Source organism: Cryptococcus depauperatus, chromosome 6 (genome assembly GCF_001720195.1).
Source record: "Cryptococcus depauperatus CBS 7841 chromosome 6, complete sequence".
Classification (NCBI taxonomy): Eukaryota; Fungi; Basidiomycota; class Tremellomycetes; order Tremellales; family Cryptococcaceae; genus Cryptococcus; species Cryptococcus depauperatus.
The window spans coordinates 289,420-304,950 of NC_089473.1; the positions used below are offsets into that span (position 1 = coordinate 289,420).

The following is a 15,531-nucleotide window of genomic DNA, read 5'->3' on the forward strand; positions in this document are numbered from 1 at the left end:
TGAATGGTATTTTAATGATTTTCGATTGTAAAAAAGTTGTCAACAATTAATCAATAAAGAGACACTTCCAGCGGCGTTTAAGGATCAAAACGTAGATGTGGCACACTAGATGAACACTTTTCAAGACAAACAAATGGCCTCTATCGTATAAAATTATTGCATACATACAGAAATAGTTTATGCATATAACGATCCCTTGATGCGAATTACACAACAAAAAAACAAAATCAATCATTATAAACTATAAACAAAAAGTGTGACAAAGATATCATGATGGGTTTGTGGTCCAGTGGCTAAGACGTTCCATTTGCAACCTCGTCGCTCTTGGAAAGGTCCTGGGTTCAATTCCCAGCTGATCCATTCTTTTTATTTTTTATGTTTCTATAAACATTTCAAGCATCTTCACGTTCTTTACTCTAACCATATGTTGGCATCCTTCTCTACAACAATAAAATATAGGCACAGCCAGGCATTATTGGCAAGCAAGCTTATGCAACACATCCATATCAGATCATTTTGACATGCTTACAATTCTACAAGATGTATTTGTTTTTTTTAGCATTGGTTTTGCCTACCTTTCTTATTTGCCCCAGTGCTGGCTCATCAGTCTCTGCACTGTCATCAAAGCTTGATACCTAACGTCTTGATTTTCATGACTCATCAATTCCATCACCCTTGTTTTACCATTGAGATCATTGATCATCCGCTTGGAACGATCGCCGCCATATTTGACGAACTGCCCAATATCATGAGTGGCGACAGCGAGGACAGTAGGGTCTTTTGAAGTAGTGATAATTTCTATTAAGCGTCTGAGAGAATCAAGGTCAATCGTTCCACTCAAAGTTTGCTTTGAAGCAATAGAGACATACTTGATAGCTTTACCGTTCTCTTCCTGCCCAATCTTCATCCCATTTTCCTTCCAAAAGTCCTCCGTCTCATGTGCAGGACTCCATACCAGATGCCCGCTCTCTAGCTCTTTGATATACTCATCGTACGTACTCATACCTTCTAGCCTTGTTTTGAGCTCTTCTCGGAGAAAGTCAAGATCTTCAATGATTTCTTCATCCGAGTATTTGCGGGATTGGAGGGAGGTAACAAAGGGGAGAAGTTTCGTTACAAACATGGAGGGGAGATTCTGTTTCGGGGCAATAGAAATGAGATTCTGCGCTCGGTCAGACATGCCGTTTGATAAATCTAAACAAAAAGACGCACTTTGAAAGTAGCAACAACCACACGGGTAACCTTCTCTTTAACAGCTGCTTTGGCCACGTTTATAAGGACAGCAATGACATCAAATCTTTTATCCATATTCTCGGCCGCCTCTTTCTCAAACGATAATTGCCAGATACAAAAGATGGCCCAATATTGAGCTTGAGGGTTAGGGTTAGTTTTAAGAGACTTGATTAAGCTAGTTGCAAATAAATCAGCACCAATGGAACAAGGGTCCTTGAAAAGATATTCACCCCGAGATGCAATCAGTCTCATCCCATACGGCCTTCCTGAATTGCTTTGTACCAAGAACGGCTCCAAGAACCTGTGCAGCTACTTCCCAAAGAGGTATGCGGCTTCCATTCAGCAAACTTTGAAGAGAATTAAGCAACGTTGGGACAAGAGATTGAGGGAACGGTTTGAGATCAGTACTATGTCTCCGTCAGCCTGCATATGAGCATTTGGAGGCTTCAAGCATACGCAATGAGTAATGCAAGTATCCTCAAACTAGCTAGTACCGGAAACTCTTCTTCCATTGACAAGCATTTCATAATGGGCCCATAAGGGTCTTCGGGTTGCTCTGGTGATGTCAAGTTGTGAAAGTAAGGAATTGTTGAAGTGTCTGCAAGCATATCACTGATAGAGACAAGCACTGCTTGGACAGTATCCACTCGATTCAGTTTTCGTAATAGGTCAATGTAAAGCTTGGCATAATCTAAGCCTTGAGTTGCAAAGACAGTAGAATGCTGAGCTGGTGGCTATGGTATATTTTTCGTAAGCTTATCACGAATGTATTAGGATATGCGCACAAGTTTTATGATTGACTTGAGTAGCAAAAGCTCATCAGCAGAGAGCAGCTTTGCTCGTTGATATCCCTGGCATCTCTTCTTAGCTTGTGTCCTGCCTTGCCAGATGCCATGCTTACCTCCCAAGGAACTGGCTTTGCATTTATCTTGTTACATTGATCATCGAGGTAGGGAGAAAAGAATGGAGGTGGAAGGGCTTGCGCTACGTTTGTCATTGTGCGCTGTAAATGAGTGAATGAAAAGTCATATAATGACAGAAAGAATCATATTGAGGATACAACTCAATTGAGACTTGAAAGGAAGCTGTGAGATATTACGTAATTTGTACATCTAGATATCTTTTATCTCTAATACAGCTTTCATATCTTTTTAACATATAAGAAATGGTAACGCCAGTTTCATTTACAGTACGGCCTCCGGGATATAAGCAGCCTCCTCAGGTCAGAGACAACAGAGGACCTCCTTCTCGCCGTTTATTTGAAGATCATGGTGACGAAGACGATGATGAAGAGCATCTTATCCAGAGAGATGAAAGGCCAATCGATGAAAAAATCGAAGGGTTTGGCAATGGAAAAATTTTAGGGTATGTATACTGCCAGTTTACGCTAGGTATATTCACATTTTTTGGCACGAGTAGCGGCGATAAGAAACAAGCTCCTCTGATAATTCCTGTACTTCCCAATGTTGACTGGCGCAAATCGTCCGAACGCCGTGCGCCATTATACCGGCCAGACTCTCGAACGACAAGCGAGATCATAGAGACGCATGAGAGGATTGGCGATGGTTTTCAACAGTCTGGGTTACGAAAAACTGCCATCAGGTCTGAAGCTCCAGTGAATGGTACGGATGGCAATGTTCAAGTCAAGACCGAATATGCCGAGAACAACATTAGCTCTGTCGGCAATGTACAAATTAAACAAGAGATAGATTCATCCGAGATCAAGAAGGAACCTCTTACACTGGATGAACAGGCTCTTCAAGCTATCCTCGCAGGCGAGGCGTCCGCAAAAACAGAAGACTGTCTTGATCGTGAACTTGCTATAAACACTGCCACCATCCCTCTTTCAGAGGAAGAAGCATTGAAACGCGATATGGTAGCATTACCAGAAGAAGTGAGTTTTTTAAAATGGGAATTGGTCACTGCTGACTATCGTCTTTTCAAAAAGTCATCACTAGAAGATTATGCCGCCGTGCCCGTATCAGCATTTGGAGAAGCCATGGCGCGGGGTATGGGCTGGACACCTCAATCGCAAGGGACTAAAGTTCATGAACCCAAACTACGTCCTGCTCTTCTTGGCTTGGGTGCCACTGCTTTACAGAATCATGTCCCGCCTAGTAGATTGGGATCAAGTAAAAAAAATAGAGGCCCAGGCAAAAAAGAAAGAATGAAATACAATCTTGGTGGAGTGATGGTCCGGCGAGAAGACAGTGGCACACCTGGCGGTACCATGAGTCAGAGCGAGCCAGTCCGGATGGACAACACAGAGAGCAGTGGTAAGAGGAGAAACGATGGGTATGAGATGGAAACAAAGAAACGGGATGATAGATATCGGGAACGGGATAGATATCCTGATATAGACAGGGAAAAGGCAAAGTATAAGGAGAAGGAGTATGAGATTGAAGAACGCGCGCGGCGGAAAGCTAAAGAGCGAGAAAGAAGAGACAGGCATGATGACAAAGTTCGTGATGGATACAGTGATCGTGCCTGTGGAAGAAAGGATGGAGAGGAGCAGCGAGATGAGAGAGATAGACAAGATAAAACTGGGTATTATAAAAAAGACTTTGAGAGAGAGAGAAAACGTGTTCGTTAAGAAACAATATATGGAACAAAATGTAGCCCTATATATCAGTTCTCTCTTTTTGTATGTCCCGATTCCCGTATCAATTCATAGAAGTTTCCATGTATCCTAAAATCCTTATCAGGCGTCAACATCCATTCCTCCTATCTCTTCTGTTTCGCCAAACATCATGCCAGTAGTTTCTTTTGCGTATTGCGCGCTTCTCTCTACATCACTGAAATACTTGTACGCCAGACGCACATCTTCTACATTGACTTCCGGTGATTTACGTCGAATAGCAATTTGGGATGAAGGGGCAATTAGATTGAGAGCGTATCTAAGGGAAGTTTGAATGCCCATTGTGGATAGAAGATCAACAGCGGCAGGTGCTAGGCGAACGTCCTCTTCATTCGCCCTTTTTTTTCTCTAATCAGATAAATCCCCAATGCAAAAGATAACACTGACCTGATTTGGACAATCTCTCTCAGCTCCTCTTCCTCATATTTCTTTGTAGAAATTATCAACATTCTATCCAGCAAATCTGCAGGGATACCATGTGGACTTTTGTACTTTGTCCCTCTTATCCTTGTAATTCCTCTGTTAGACGCCATCACCACTAGCGGCGCCATCTCATTCTCGATTGCCCGGTTCAAAAAGGAAAAGCACTCGATATCAAGCATGTGCACCTCATCAATAAACAAGACACCAGGTACAATCTCGGCTTTGCCTTCTTCCTGCCACTCTGCGACTTTGCCATTGATTTGAGAACGTAATTCAGGCTTAATTTCGCCAGTGTCACCTGCAAAGAGTGCAAGGAAACCTTGAGTGCGAGAGTTTATGACATCGATTTCGTGCAATGAAACAGTGTGAACGACTTCTTTGCGATTTTGCAGTTCACCATCTGGGCAGGCAACGAAACGAGTCTAAGGAACAGCCATTAGCTGAGACGTATATTGCTCATAATAAAAATCAAGTTACGTCTGCGCCCATTGCGTCATAATCCTTTGCTCTCCCAAAGCTCCTCCCAAGTTTTGTTAACTTTCCACTGGCCTTATCAATACTAACGACATCTCCAGCTGATACTTTCTCTCTCTGAAGCTGGTCGATCATCTTGGTACCAAGGTCATATACTGTCTCCATATCTGTTGTTTTGAGGGTCAATCGGCCAGTTTTAGTTGCCTATACATGCCTGATTGTGAGCTGAGCAATGGAATATAGAAAAGAAAGACAAACCCCAGTGACACTACGATCCACCTGAATTTCTACAACTTCGCCCTCGATTAATTCTGTCTCTTCCTTTATCCTTACCCCAATTGCTCTCCTAAACGCCTGGGTCAAAGATTCTGTTTTGGACATCTAGCAGGGTTTGAGCGCTGCATCTAATCACTGTGCGAAAGTACACTGACCTCGAGAGAAAAAACCTCGGAAGCAGTGAGCATCACAAATGGGACGTCACTACCCAGCGTCTGAGTCATGGCTACCAAGATCATCAATTCACAATCATTTTCTCATGATTATAGAAGCTTCATATAGCACTCACCCATGGCCAGAGCAGTCTTTCCAGTACTTGGTGGTCCAGCCATCAGGATTGCTCGCCCAGCTATTCTTCCTTCTTGAACCATCTTGAGGATCACACCAGCCGCCTTACGGGCCTTGCCTTGACCAACCATACCCTGTGACGAGGCTCGAGGCTCAAAATTCGAGTCAAGACCGAGGCCATGGATGTGAGAGTGAACCCCTATAGATAGATAAGTTGGGTTTCTTCTCAATGAGGACTAGACTTACCTATACGTTCCATCTTTGTAACGTCTCGAATAGACGTTGGCTGAACAGAGATATTGGCCGTCTGACGTATGGTCAGCACATACCATCAGCCATAAACACCCACCATTTTTGCAGTATGTATATGTGTTATATGGAGAATTTGTATATTTGAATGGTAAACCAAAGAGAGAGATAGAAATGCCATAATTCCACGTCATGCAGAAAGCCTCCACCTTGATTTTACATAAAGTACCTGGTTTCTTTTTCAGACGGTAATACATCTCGTCCAGATTTCTCAAGTCGACCGTCTGTTGAAGCTGCAGCAAACAAGCTGTTGGCAGATTGAGAGGAGAAGCAGTGGAAAATAATGATCCTGAGCCGCGATATCAAGATGCGATCGCAGGCGGAGAGGTTGGCCAAGTTCCCAACTATTGCAGCATATCTTCGTCCTGACGGTGACGACAAGTCTGAGCAAATTCGTCAGGAGTTGACCTTGTTATTGACGCCAGAGTCAAGGACGCGACAGGCGGTTTTACTGAGATCGACAAAAGATTACGATGTGGCTCAAGAGCATGGAAAATCGCACATGCCTATGACTACAGTTGGCATTCAATAATATTGAGAAAACCGCATTGAATACAGCAGACGTTTGGAAGTGGAAAGGCTTTTGTCATGTTTACCCACACAGGTCTCTGATGTATACGAAAAAAGAGTGAGCAAAAGTACAAATGAATTCCAAACACGGATTCTTCAACTTGTATTCGCTGTCAGAGGGCCGCTTGCTTTTGATGAGACGAACGTTGCGTTGACCCTAACTCGACGAGATGGCGATTTTTCTGTGGACGAATTTATCCAAGCAACGAAATCAGGCAACAAATCCATCAGCTGCGCGCTTGCATTCAAGGCTGGTCAAAAAAACTGCCCAAATCAAGGAGAGAAAGCAAACGAGGCGTACGTCGTAAATACTTTTGACTTATGACATGTCCATTCGTACCCTCTAATCTATGTGTATGAATCTAGATGTGACAAAAGGACAGGCGTTGATGTCCAAATTCACCGTGATCAACGATACCAGATACTGCCTGTCTATGCCCAGGATGGCATGGTTGAGGTTCGACGGATGCGTCCGTCGAGTAGCTTCTCCAGCACTGCGGAAGACGCTGGTCAGTGAATTCGATGCCTTCTAGGTAGAACTGACCTGGTTCGGTGCTTCGTTGCTATCTGGCTCAGCAATCCCAATAGGAACGATGCCATCTTTGCAAGTGTAAGTAAACCAACACCTCTGAGAGTGACAGGAGTAAAGCGGTGATAAACACCAAGTAATTATAACCATGGTATAAAACCGCTGATGCTCATCACCTAACGCAACATCCTCTGCACCCGCTTCACCAGACTCTTCTCAAACTGCTCCACGCCATTCCGCTGCTCGCTCAGTTTGCCCGTCTTGAGCAAGTACACCGAGCGACGTCGAGCCGTCAACTCTCTCGTCTCTTCCTCTTCGAGGCCGTGAAAACCCTCGTCCAACGTGTGCTCCGCATGCCACTTGCCCTCGACCACCGCCCGGACCAAGAACCGGTCGTGGGATACGACGAGAATGGCACCGTCGAACGACGACAGCGCCGTGACGAGTGCCGCGACAGTATAAAAGTCCAGGTGCGTCGTAACTTCGTCGAGAATGAGCAGCTGCGGTGCGCTCCAGACGATGCGCGCGAGAGCAAGACGGACCAGTTGCCCACCGGACAGTTTGCCCACTGGCACATCTGAAGCGAATCCACCGGGTAAGCCCATGGACGACAGCAGTCCTCTCACGGCGCCGTCATCCAGCAACCCATTGCTCTCCGCCACCAGCAGTTCCAGTGCCGTCAACGCGGGTTCGTTGCGGCCACGCGCTTCTAGCTCTTCCACTGAGTGCTGGCTGTAGTATCCCACCTTGAGCCGTGGATGCGTCGTGACCTTTCCCCTGGACGGTGGAACATCCCCCGCCAGTACACGAACCAACGTCGTTTTTCCCGACCCATTCAGACCCATAATACCGACACGGTCACCGAGATGGACCACCAGGTCGATACCATCGAGCACCGTGTTGTGCTTGTATCCAAAGACGACTTTTTCGAGCGACACGAGAGGACCTGGAAACCGTAGCGGCGTGGCAGCAGGCAGCCGCATCGTCGCACCTTTGTCGTCCGTCGGCACTTGGATCTCTGCGCGGCGTGTGAAGTGGTACCCTTCCAGGTCACGGTTTAGCTTGAATCGGCCCCCCTTCGCATTCACCTGGACTCCCATCCGGTCGTCGACCTTCTTCTGCCGTGACTTGGCTTGTCGCAGTTTGTTGTCATCCTGCGTCTTCTTGCCAGTCTTGATGTTCTCCCGGATACTCGCCTCCATGTGGGCGGTCTGTCGCTCCTGCGCTTCCTTCATGCGTCCCCAGTAGAGCTTCTGCTCGGCGACATCCTGCTCATACGCAGCGAGGTTGCCGCGGAAATAGGTTAGTGTCTGGTCCCGCAGGATGATGGTTTCTTCACAGACGGCGTTGATAAAGTCTCGGTCGTGGGAGACGACGAGGAGGGTGGGAGAAGGTGCAGGGAGTTGCTGGAGGTAGTTCTCGAGCCAGACCACGCCGAGGAGGTCGAGAAAGTTGGTCGGCTCGTCGAGGATCATGATGTCGGGGGTTTGGATCAGAACGCTCGCGAGCATGCAGCGCATCCGCCAGCCGCCGGAGAGAGTAGAGACTTTTTGGTTGAGAGCGTCTTGGGTGTCTTGGAAGCCGAGGCCGTGGAGAATGCGGCGGGCTTCTTGTTTAGTGTCGGCAATGTTCATCTGGTATCAGGTCAGTGAGGGAATACGCTGTTGGGTTATGGACTGACGTCTTGTAATTGGGATTGGACGGTAGAGAGCATTTCAGCGGCGGTTTGTGTGTCCGCCTGGACGGACTCGGCGTCGACGTCGAGGGCGTCATGGTTGAGTCTGTCGGATAGCATGTTAGCTTGGCCAAAGGAGGAGCTCCTTACAATGCTTGCGAGGACGCAAGGTTGGCTTCGGCCGCTATGAGGTCCTTCCTCGCCTGGAGACCTCGCGCACCGCTCTTCAAGTGGGTATTCTTCTGAGCGAGAAGGAGCTTCTTCTCTGCTTGTTGGTGTTGTATTTTGCGAATCGCTCGCACCGGCGCTAATGGGTCGTCTGTTTCAAAGCTTTGAGAGAGCACTGATCATTAGTGACGGCGATGAGATGGATGCTTACCTTCTGCCGTGCGAACGACCTCATTTCTGGTCTCGTCGCTGCTGAGAACCGACTCCAGCACTCCCTGGTCGGGTTTCAGTCCGTCAGTGTCGTATCCGCCGTCGGTCTGTTGGAGAATGGCAATACGGGTTGCATGGGGTATGCCGGGAATGAGCTTGTCAGCGATGGCCCGCAGGAGTGCTGCAAAGTTGGCGTTAGTAGCAAGCCGCCGCTTCATGCTGAGAACTCACTCGACTTGCCCGTTCCATTGCGTCCCAACAGTCCATAACGCACGCCTGCCTTGAGTCGGAGATGGCTATCCGAGATGAGCTCTCGCCCGGCCGTCTTGGTCTTGGATTTTGACTTGGCGGAGGAGTCAATGGATGGAGTGGATGAAGTGACAGCAATGCCTAGACCTTCTACGTCTATCTGTGAGAGGTAGCTGTATGTTAGTATTGCGGTTCGAGTGCTTCAGCACGCTGTCGATGCCACGTACCTCGGCTGAGGGGTTGTCGTCCAGCAGATGGAATCGCGTCTGCTTGCACGTCGCAAGAATAGTCAGAGATGTCATGCACGACTGATGTGGAATGAAATGTTTGAATCGTAAGGTGAGATGGATATTTTATAGAGCGGACCGGTGCCTTCGGCTCCGGTCTGCGTCCTCCGGAGCCGATTGATTACGGAAGCAGCAATTTTGCCTAGACGTCGAAAAAATTATTTAAATAATGTTGGTTTTTATTTTATTTATAAAATGTCGAAAGAATCAAAAATAATAAAGCAAAAGAGCAAAGAGAGAGCGAATAAGAGGGTGGATAAGAAGACCAAGGAGGCAGCAAGGAAAGTCGCAGAGGCTGAAGCTGAGGATGTGGTGGATGACAAGGTTGAGGACGTAGTGAATGACAGTGCTGAAGACGTAGTGGATGACAAAACTGAGGATACAGTTGATGACGACAGAGCTAAAGATAGGCTTCCTCCAAAGAAACGAAAACGAGACTCTGTCGTCGATGGCCAAGAGGAAGAGCTAGAGATTGACGTCTCAGCGCCGGCACCTCTATCAAAAGCAGAAATTCGCGCTGCCCGCAAAAAAGCCAAAAAAGGAGAGGCTGCAGTGGCACCAAAACGAGACTATGAGAAGCCTCTTGTAAACGGACGAAAGAAAAAAGAACTAGGAGAAGATAAAACGGCTGTAGAAGGATGCAAGAAACAACACTCCGTTTGGATAGGCAATCTTGCTTTCAAAACGACAGAAGAGACACTGAAAGATTTCTTGGAAAAGGGTATATCAGAGCTGGGAGAAAAGGGAGAAGGGAGTGTGACGAGGGTGAACCTACCGAAGAAACCAAACAAGGGGGGATTCTCAGAGAACAAGGGGTATGTTTATGACTGGTTGTGAAAACGGGCCATTTGAGTTAAACATCGTGATAGCTTCGCCTATGTTGATTTTGTTACCTCTGAACTTCAGGAACTCGCTGTGCAACTCAGCGAGCGCCCCTTTGACGGACGCCGTTTATTGATAAAGAAGGGAGATGATCACAACCCTACTCCAAACGCACGTACACCCAAACCTCTCTCTACCAAAGCTGAAGACCTCGGCTCATCTTCAAAACGTCCCGAAATGGCCACGCTGTATATGGGCAATCTGCCGTTTGATATCACGGAAGAAAGTCTGAGGGATCTTATAGAAGAAAACGCTTCCGAAACAGAGTCAAAGGGAGATGAGGAAGCCGAGGAGGAAATTGGACCTAGAGGAGGAAAGAAGAGTGGCTTGAAAAAGGTTAGATTAGCACAATTTGAGGATACAGGCAGATGCAAGGGGTAAGGACCATCAGGTCTTTTGTCTTGGTTTTGTGAGATCGGCTGACCATCATCACCAGCTTTGCATTCCTCGACTTTATCTCTTCTCGTCACGCCAAAGTTGCACTTGCCATAAGAAAAAACCATTTCTATAATGGCCGTCGATTGACTTTGGAAGTAAGCACATTTCACCCTTTCAGTTCTTTGGGCTTAATGGATATACTTGTACAGTTTGCATCTGAAAATGCCGCCAAGAGGAGTGGTGCCGGGAAAAGCAAACCTGAATCCAAGATCAAAGCCAAAAACCACTACCCCAAACACAACAATGCTTACGATGGACCTGCTGATTCTGTTACTGAAGCATTTAAGCAAGCAGCTGAAGAGGAATCAACTAGAGCTTCATCAGGAGATAAGAGAGGTAGGAAGTGGGAAGTCAGTGGACGGCCTAGGCCTGGTGCGGCTCTGGCGATGGCCAAACGAGAGCAGGTTGGTATCGTGGAAGCGACGGGTACCAAGGTTACTTTTGACTAGATCAGACGTAGAATATGTCTTTGTATGTATGTATAATAGGAGTCACAAAGTACTTCAGCAGTAACCGATGGGTCACGTGTAGACCAAGTGTTTGATTTACATTCCTGCATCTATACTTTATACAATCCTCAGTGTTCCAATCAAGATGTTTCATTCAATATACATATTCCACTTTTTTCTTTGCTCATCCGAACCTTCGAATTGGAAATTCACAGCCTTCACTTCATCAAACCCTTCCTCTTTGTTCGGCTCTTCAAATGAAAAACGAAAAGTGGAAAATGCAACGGCAGGTAAGAGTGTTCGTACAGGTTCGTCTGGAGGACGATAGTAGGCCCTGTAGAGGTTGTTATGCTTGGCAAGTTCTGGTGAACAGAGAAAATGGAAAGCACTAAGTTGGGATTTGAGTGACCCACGCCAAAAAGCAGAGTATACAATACGACTTACCGAATGGGTACGTTATGTTTGCGTGCAAGATTGACCCAATGCGAACGGGTTTCGCGATTTCGATTTGTATTATCTATCAAGCTCGTCAGTTTACCTCGGCCAGATACTCATAGTTCTATTTCCATATACTGACCGACTACGATGGATCTACCGTCCTTGATAAACTCTTCGCCTTTACTGAGACACTTTTCTCTTGACCTTAATTTGTCTTGATTCACATGCTCATATCCTAGTGGCACAAAGTGTTTCTTGTAAAACGATGATTTGCCCGATGCAGGATAGCCTACAAAGACAACCATCTCTATCTCTTCACGAGTGATCGGAGTGCTTGAAGGGACGATCTGAGGCACTGTTGATGGTCTGTAACGTCAGCTTGTCAGCCCCTTGGATCGAAATGTGCACATTTGTCGGCGATTCAAAGAAATAAAAGATATAGGTACGAACAGGTGGGTAAGTTGTCCAACAGGGACGGACGGAAACCTGCAGGTATTTCCGGGAAACATGAACGGGGTTCGTTGAGAAAGTGTTGCTATCAGTGGCATTCAAAATGAACTCAAGTAAAAGATAGGACGTCAACGCGAAAAGACATACTTCAGGCGTGAAGAATTTCAATCCAACATTCAATGCGAATTTATAGTCTGTATCTCCGTGGTCCCTCTCGCGGGAGGCGGCTGCGGGCCTTCCAGCTGCGTTGCCAACGAATATGGAATTATCCATATCAATCTCCATACCCTTGTCTTTATACAACTTGGAAACGGTTTCAAACATCCCAATATTCGGCTTTCGATAGACGCTGTTCTTTTCGAGAGCAGCTAAAACTCTCAATGGGATTCCCTCAGGCATCTTTTTACACCGTCATAAGCTCTCCCAACGCTTTGTAGATCGTTGCGAACCTACCTTAGCCACAATAAGAGGCAATTTGGCACGCCATTCACTTTTGATCTTTTCTCTCTTATCACCCTGGTTGGAAATGACCACTATATGTCTCCCTTCTTGCCATTCTTGCTTGAGCTTGTCCGGTACCAGCTGATGCCACCATACCCAGTCATGTCGGTCTTTGGGAAATTTGGAACCCGACCGAGGTTTGATAAGTGTACCGTCTAGGTCGTAGAATGTGATGGCAATCTTCTTAATTGGGTTTGGCAAAGACATATCTGATATGGCTTCCAGAGGATCCAGATGTGTGTAATGTACAAGAGAGGGCTCAGAGGAAACGTATTTTCCCAATGTTTTGGTACCACCCAGAGTAAAAAATGGATGTGCTGGAGGACGTCAAATTTGGTCAATTTATCATGAATGCTCACCTTTTTTAGCTGGTGGTCCATCCAGCTCTGATGCACGCTTCTTCGACATCTTCTCCATTATTATGACTTGTTCTCTTCTTTCCAAGTAAAAAGTATAAATGATCAGAAAAGACAGCACTTATACACGGTCGCAGAATATACACGGTCGCAGAATATTCCCCGTCTACTTCACAGCCGCCGATTCGATCTGGTCAAGACATGGGCGTGATGGCTCCTGTCCTAGTCGACAAGCGTTGTCCAAGTCCAAATCAACCTATCTGTTCGAGCCGAGGGACTGTTCTCCTGCCTCTATATAAAAGGGCTGCGTCGTGTCCTAGGACTGTTCTTCACGTCGGAATGGAGAGTGAAGAGCAAAAGAGAGATACTTTCTATCTAAAAGCCAGTGGTGATATATATAATAAATAAGCAAGCTCAATACAATCAGTGTAAATTTGGGTTAATACAGGTGACGGTGACATTACGTAACTATATTTATTCTTATATATGCATATGTGGGTACTAGGACAACATCTTAATTCCACGTAATATATATAGCGGCGGTACTATTACTATCAAGAATGCCACTTGGTACGTCATGGGTATATCTCGAGAGATCTCATTACGTAACTCAAGATCCCGTGCCAACAGCGTATGTTTTGGAATATATAAGCGGAAGCTCGTCGCTCATGTTCTCTTTTCTTCCCCAAACCTCTCTGCGCCTCCATCTGCAAACTCTGCTTCACCCAACGCTGCGTTTACAACGTCAACATGGATGCTCCCAGTGTGTTCTATCGTTTTTTCCTTTGCTTATTCTATACTGACGTTTCGAAGCTTTCCCGTTTACGGACGATGAACTGAAGAACGCCGGTCTTCTTGGTGAAGGTGAGTTCCTTGCCTATTCTTGTCATGACTTGCCTTCCAGAGCCGTTGGCACTGGTTAGACATCCCGAGAGGAGCCGAGAGGCAGACTCGTTTGTCCTTGTCGTTATCAATTCATTGCATCATCCATGCCATACTTACCATGTCCCGTATAGGAGTGTCTGAAAATGCTGCGCAGGCTATCGATACTATGAGAAAGCACCCGGAACGGCTAAGCGAGTCTTTTCACTTTTTTTCGCATCTATACCGCACTTACTACCTTCTGTCCAGAGCTCTCACTTTCCGCTCTTCAATGCATCAACCACCAGGACAAGCAAAACAAGAGCGCCAGCTCGCCTCGCTTGCCCAGCTCCCCAGCCTTGAGCGACCAGACTTTGTCGTCCAATCCCGCCGCTGTCGCCAGCGAAACGACTGTTTCCAAGTACAGCCCTGACGAGTATGAGAGGACGTCCTACTATAACGGCATCGCTGGGGAGAGAGATCATCCCGAACTCGTCTACCGTTCCGACTTGCACACGACGCCATTCCCCAAGCCCACTGGCAGATTCGCCCATCTCCCTGTCAAGTCACTCCGCGGCGTCTTCGACACTCCGCTGAATAATGTCTGGGGCACTGTCGGTCCCCAGATTCGTGACCTGATCAAGGCTCAGAATATCCACTGGTCGTCTATTGACACTGTGCGCTTCTTCACCCATGGACCACCGGGAGAGGACGTGAAGGGCACTCTCGGTCCCGTCGTTATTTGGATCGGCGTCATACCCGGCTCTACCTCCGCCGACACCGCCCATGATGTCTCTCAACAGATCCTTGAACTTTTGCAGAAGAATGGAGTTGAGGGTGTCGTGGTGGAGTGGCGCGAGTCGGTCTTGCGGAGATGTTGAGGTTCCACTGTAACCCTTACGGAGATGGAGAAAGGTCCAACGGTGGAGGTTGGTCTACATCATTATTTGTTTTGTATCTCATAGTTCTTTCTTTATATTTTTATCACTGCAAGTCCAGGAGTACTAGCTCTGGGCCTGTCATAGATACATAATAATCTTTACTCCAGAACCCTGGTTAAACCCTCCAGAATCTAGAACCCAGCCTCCTCGAATCTTAGAACACCTTCTCCAGCCTGCACCGAAAGAAAATAGGAAACATGCCGTGACAGAGGAAAACGAAGCGGCCGGCAGTCTCGAGGCTCTCTACGACGAAGTGGCGAAATACTGGTCCAACATCAAGCTCCACCGCAGCATTGGATATGTTCAATATGCTCCAGCCATCAAGGTTGACGAAGAAGGCGGCACACGATATACCTCGGACTGGGCTGCGTCCTTGGTTGCGGAGGCGAAGGTCAAGGTTGTGTTTGAGGGAAACGTCGTTGACCTAGGTGCACTTCAATTTATTTTCTCGCATTTGCCTCGTCTTACGAAAATCCTTAGGATCCAAGTACTCTCGAAAGCTTACCGTTATGTTCTATCCTGTGCGTGGTGGTCCGACTACGTTCAAGTTCCCAAAGGGGAGGATGCTTCGAATTGAAGACTGTGCCACGATGGAAGACCTCGCCGTCTCTACAGAGCTTGACAGCGAAGGCCAGCGCTGCCTCATGGTCGGTAAAGTCGTCAATGCCACTAACCTCACCGTTGGACGCTACGCCGGCCTGGTTCCACTGTAACCCCTACGGAGATGAGGAAAGTCCGACGGTGGAGGTTGGTCTATATAGTAATCTTATTTTTTATCCTTGTTCTTTCTTTATATTTCTATCAATACAAGTCCAGGGGTATCAACTCTAGGCCTGTTATTAGATACAAGAACCTTGCGTCGATACATAACTCAGTACAACCGAGA

At 46.8% G+C, this 15,531-nt stretch overlaps 8 protein-coding genes and 1 non-coding gene across 9 annotated transcripts; 5 read left to right on the forward strand and 4 right to left on the reverse strand.

Annotated features, from left to right (window-relative positions):
- Positions 1 to 275: 275 nt before the first annotated feature.
- L203_104844 lies at positions 276 to 360 on the forward strand. Its single transcript has one exon. It is a non-coding gene; the product is annotated as a tRNA-Ala (tRNA).
- Positions 361 to 580: 220 nt separating this feature from the next.
- L203_104845 (uncharacterized protein) lies at positions 581 to 2,230 on the reverse strand (the record flags this gene model as incomplete). The annotated part of the gene is made up of 7 exons (XM_066214219.1): positions 581 to 809; positions 870 to 1,162; positions 1,213 to 1,408; positions 1,464 to 1,640; positions 1,690 to 1,967; positions 2,019 to 2,084; positions 2,135 to 2,230. The coding sequence occupies 7 exons, from the start codon at positions 2,228 to 2,230 to the stop codon at positions 581 to 583; spliced, it is 1,335 nt and encodes a 444-aa protein (XP_066070316.1).
- Positions 2,231 to 2,398: 168 nt separating this feature from the next.
- L203_104846 (uncharacterized protein) lies at positions 2,399 to 3,826 on the forward strand (the record flags this gene model as incomplete). The annotated part of the gene is made up of 3 exons (XM_066214220.1): positions 2,399 to 2,598; positions 2,653 to 3,127; positions 3,182 to 3,826. 3 exons carry the CDS (start codon positions 2,399 to 2,401, stop codon positions 3,824 to 3,826), a joined length of 1,320 nt encoding a protein of 439 aa, XP_066070317.1.
- A 108-nt stretch (positions 3,827 to 3,934) lies between these two features.
- Positions 3,935 to 5,684, reverse strand: L203_104847 (RuvB-like helicase 2; the record flags this gene model as incomplete). The annotated part of the gene is made up of 8 exons (XM_066214221.1): positions 3,935 to 4,208; positions 4,259 to 4,716; positions 4,772 to 4,972; positions 5,027 to 5,149; positions 5,200 to 5,270; positions 5,334 to 5,531; positions 5,579 to 5,639; positions 5,682 to 5,684. The coding sequence occupies 8 exons, from the start codon at positions 5,682 to 5,684 to the stop codon at positions 3,935 to 3,937; spliced, it is 1,389 nt and encodes a 462-aa protein (XP_066070318.1).
- Positions 5,685 to 5,924: 240 nt separating this feature from the next.
- On the forward strand, positions 5,925 to 6,583 carry L203_104848 (uncharacterized protein; the record flags this gene model as incomplete). The annotated part of the gene is made up of 3 exons (XM_066214222.1): positions 5,925 to 6,158; positions 6,443 to 6,508; positions 6,578 to 6,583. 3 exons carry the CDS (start codon positions 5,925 to 5,927, stop codon positions 6,581 to 6,583), a joined length of 306 nt encoding a protein of 101 aa, XP_066070319.1.
- Positions 6,584 to 6,643: 60 nt separating this feature from the next.
- L203_104849 (uncharacterized protein) lies at positions 6,644 to 9,344 on the reverse strand (the record flags this gene model as incomplete). The annotated part of the gene is made up of 8 exons (XM_066214223.1): positions 6,644 to 6,705; positions 6,756 to 6,774; positions 6,947 to 8,374; positions 8,422 to 8,521; positions 8,566 to 8,734; positions 8,795 to 8,974; positions 9,025 to 9,202; positions 9,270 to 9,344. The coding sequence occupies 8 exons, from the start codon at positions 9,342 to 9,344 to the stop codon at positions 6,644 to 6,646; spliced, it is 2,211 nt and encodes a 736-aa protein (XP_066070320.1).
- A 180-nt stretch (positions 9,345 to 9,524) lies between these two features.
- Positions 9,525 to 11,098, forward strand: L203_104850 (uncharacterized protein; the record flags this gene model as incomplete). The annotated part of the gene is made up of 4 exons (XM_066214224.1): positions 9,525 to 10,144; positions 10,199 to 10,588; positions 10,648 to 10,744; positions 10,799 to 11,098. 4 exons carry the CDS (start codon positions 9,525 to 9,527, stop codon positions 11,096 to 11,098), a joined length of 1,407 nt encoding a protein of 468 aa, XP_066070321.1.
- A 150-nt stretch (positions 11,099 to 11,248) lies between these two features.
- Positions 11,249 to 12,904, reverse strand: L203_104851 (polynucleotide kinase 3'-phosphatase; the record flags this gene model as incomplete). Its single annotated transcript, XM_066214225.1, has 7 exons — positions 11,249 to 11,486; positions 11,543 to 11,615; positions 11,676 to 11,891; positions 11,987 to 12,071; positions 12,134 to 12,385; positions 12,440 to 12,804; positions 12,847 to 12,904. 7 exons carry the CDS (start codon positions 12,902 to 12,904, stop codon positions 11,249 to 11,251), a joined length of 1,287 nt encoding a protein of 428 aa, XP_066070322.1.
- Positions 12,905 to 13,593: 689 nt separating this feature from the next.
- On the forward strand, positions 13,594 to 15,358 carry L203_104852 (uncharacterized protein; the record flags this gene model as incomplete). Its single annotated transcript, XM_066214226.1, has 6 exons — positions 13,594 to 13,606; positions 13,657 to 13,707; positions 13,860 to 13,919; positions 13,975 to 14,563; positions 14,877 to 15,073; positions 15,126 to 15,358. The coding sequence occupies 6 exons, from the start codon at positions 13,594 to 13,596 to the stop codon at positions 15,356 to 15,358; spliced, it is 1,143 nt and encodes a 380-aa protein (XP_066070323.1).
- Between the last annotated feature and the right edge of the window lie 173 nt (positions 15,359 to 15,531).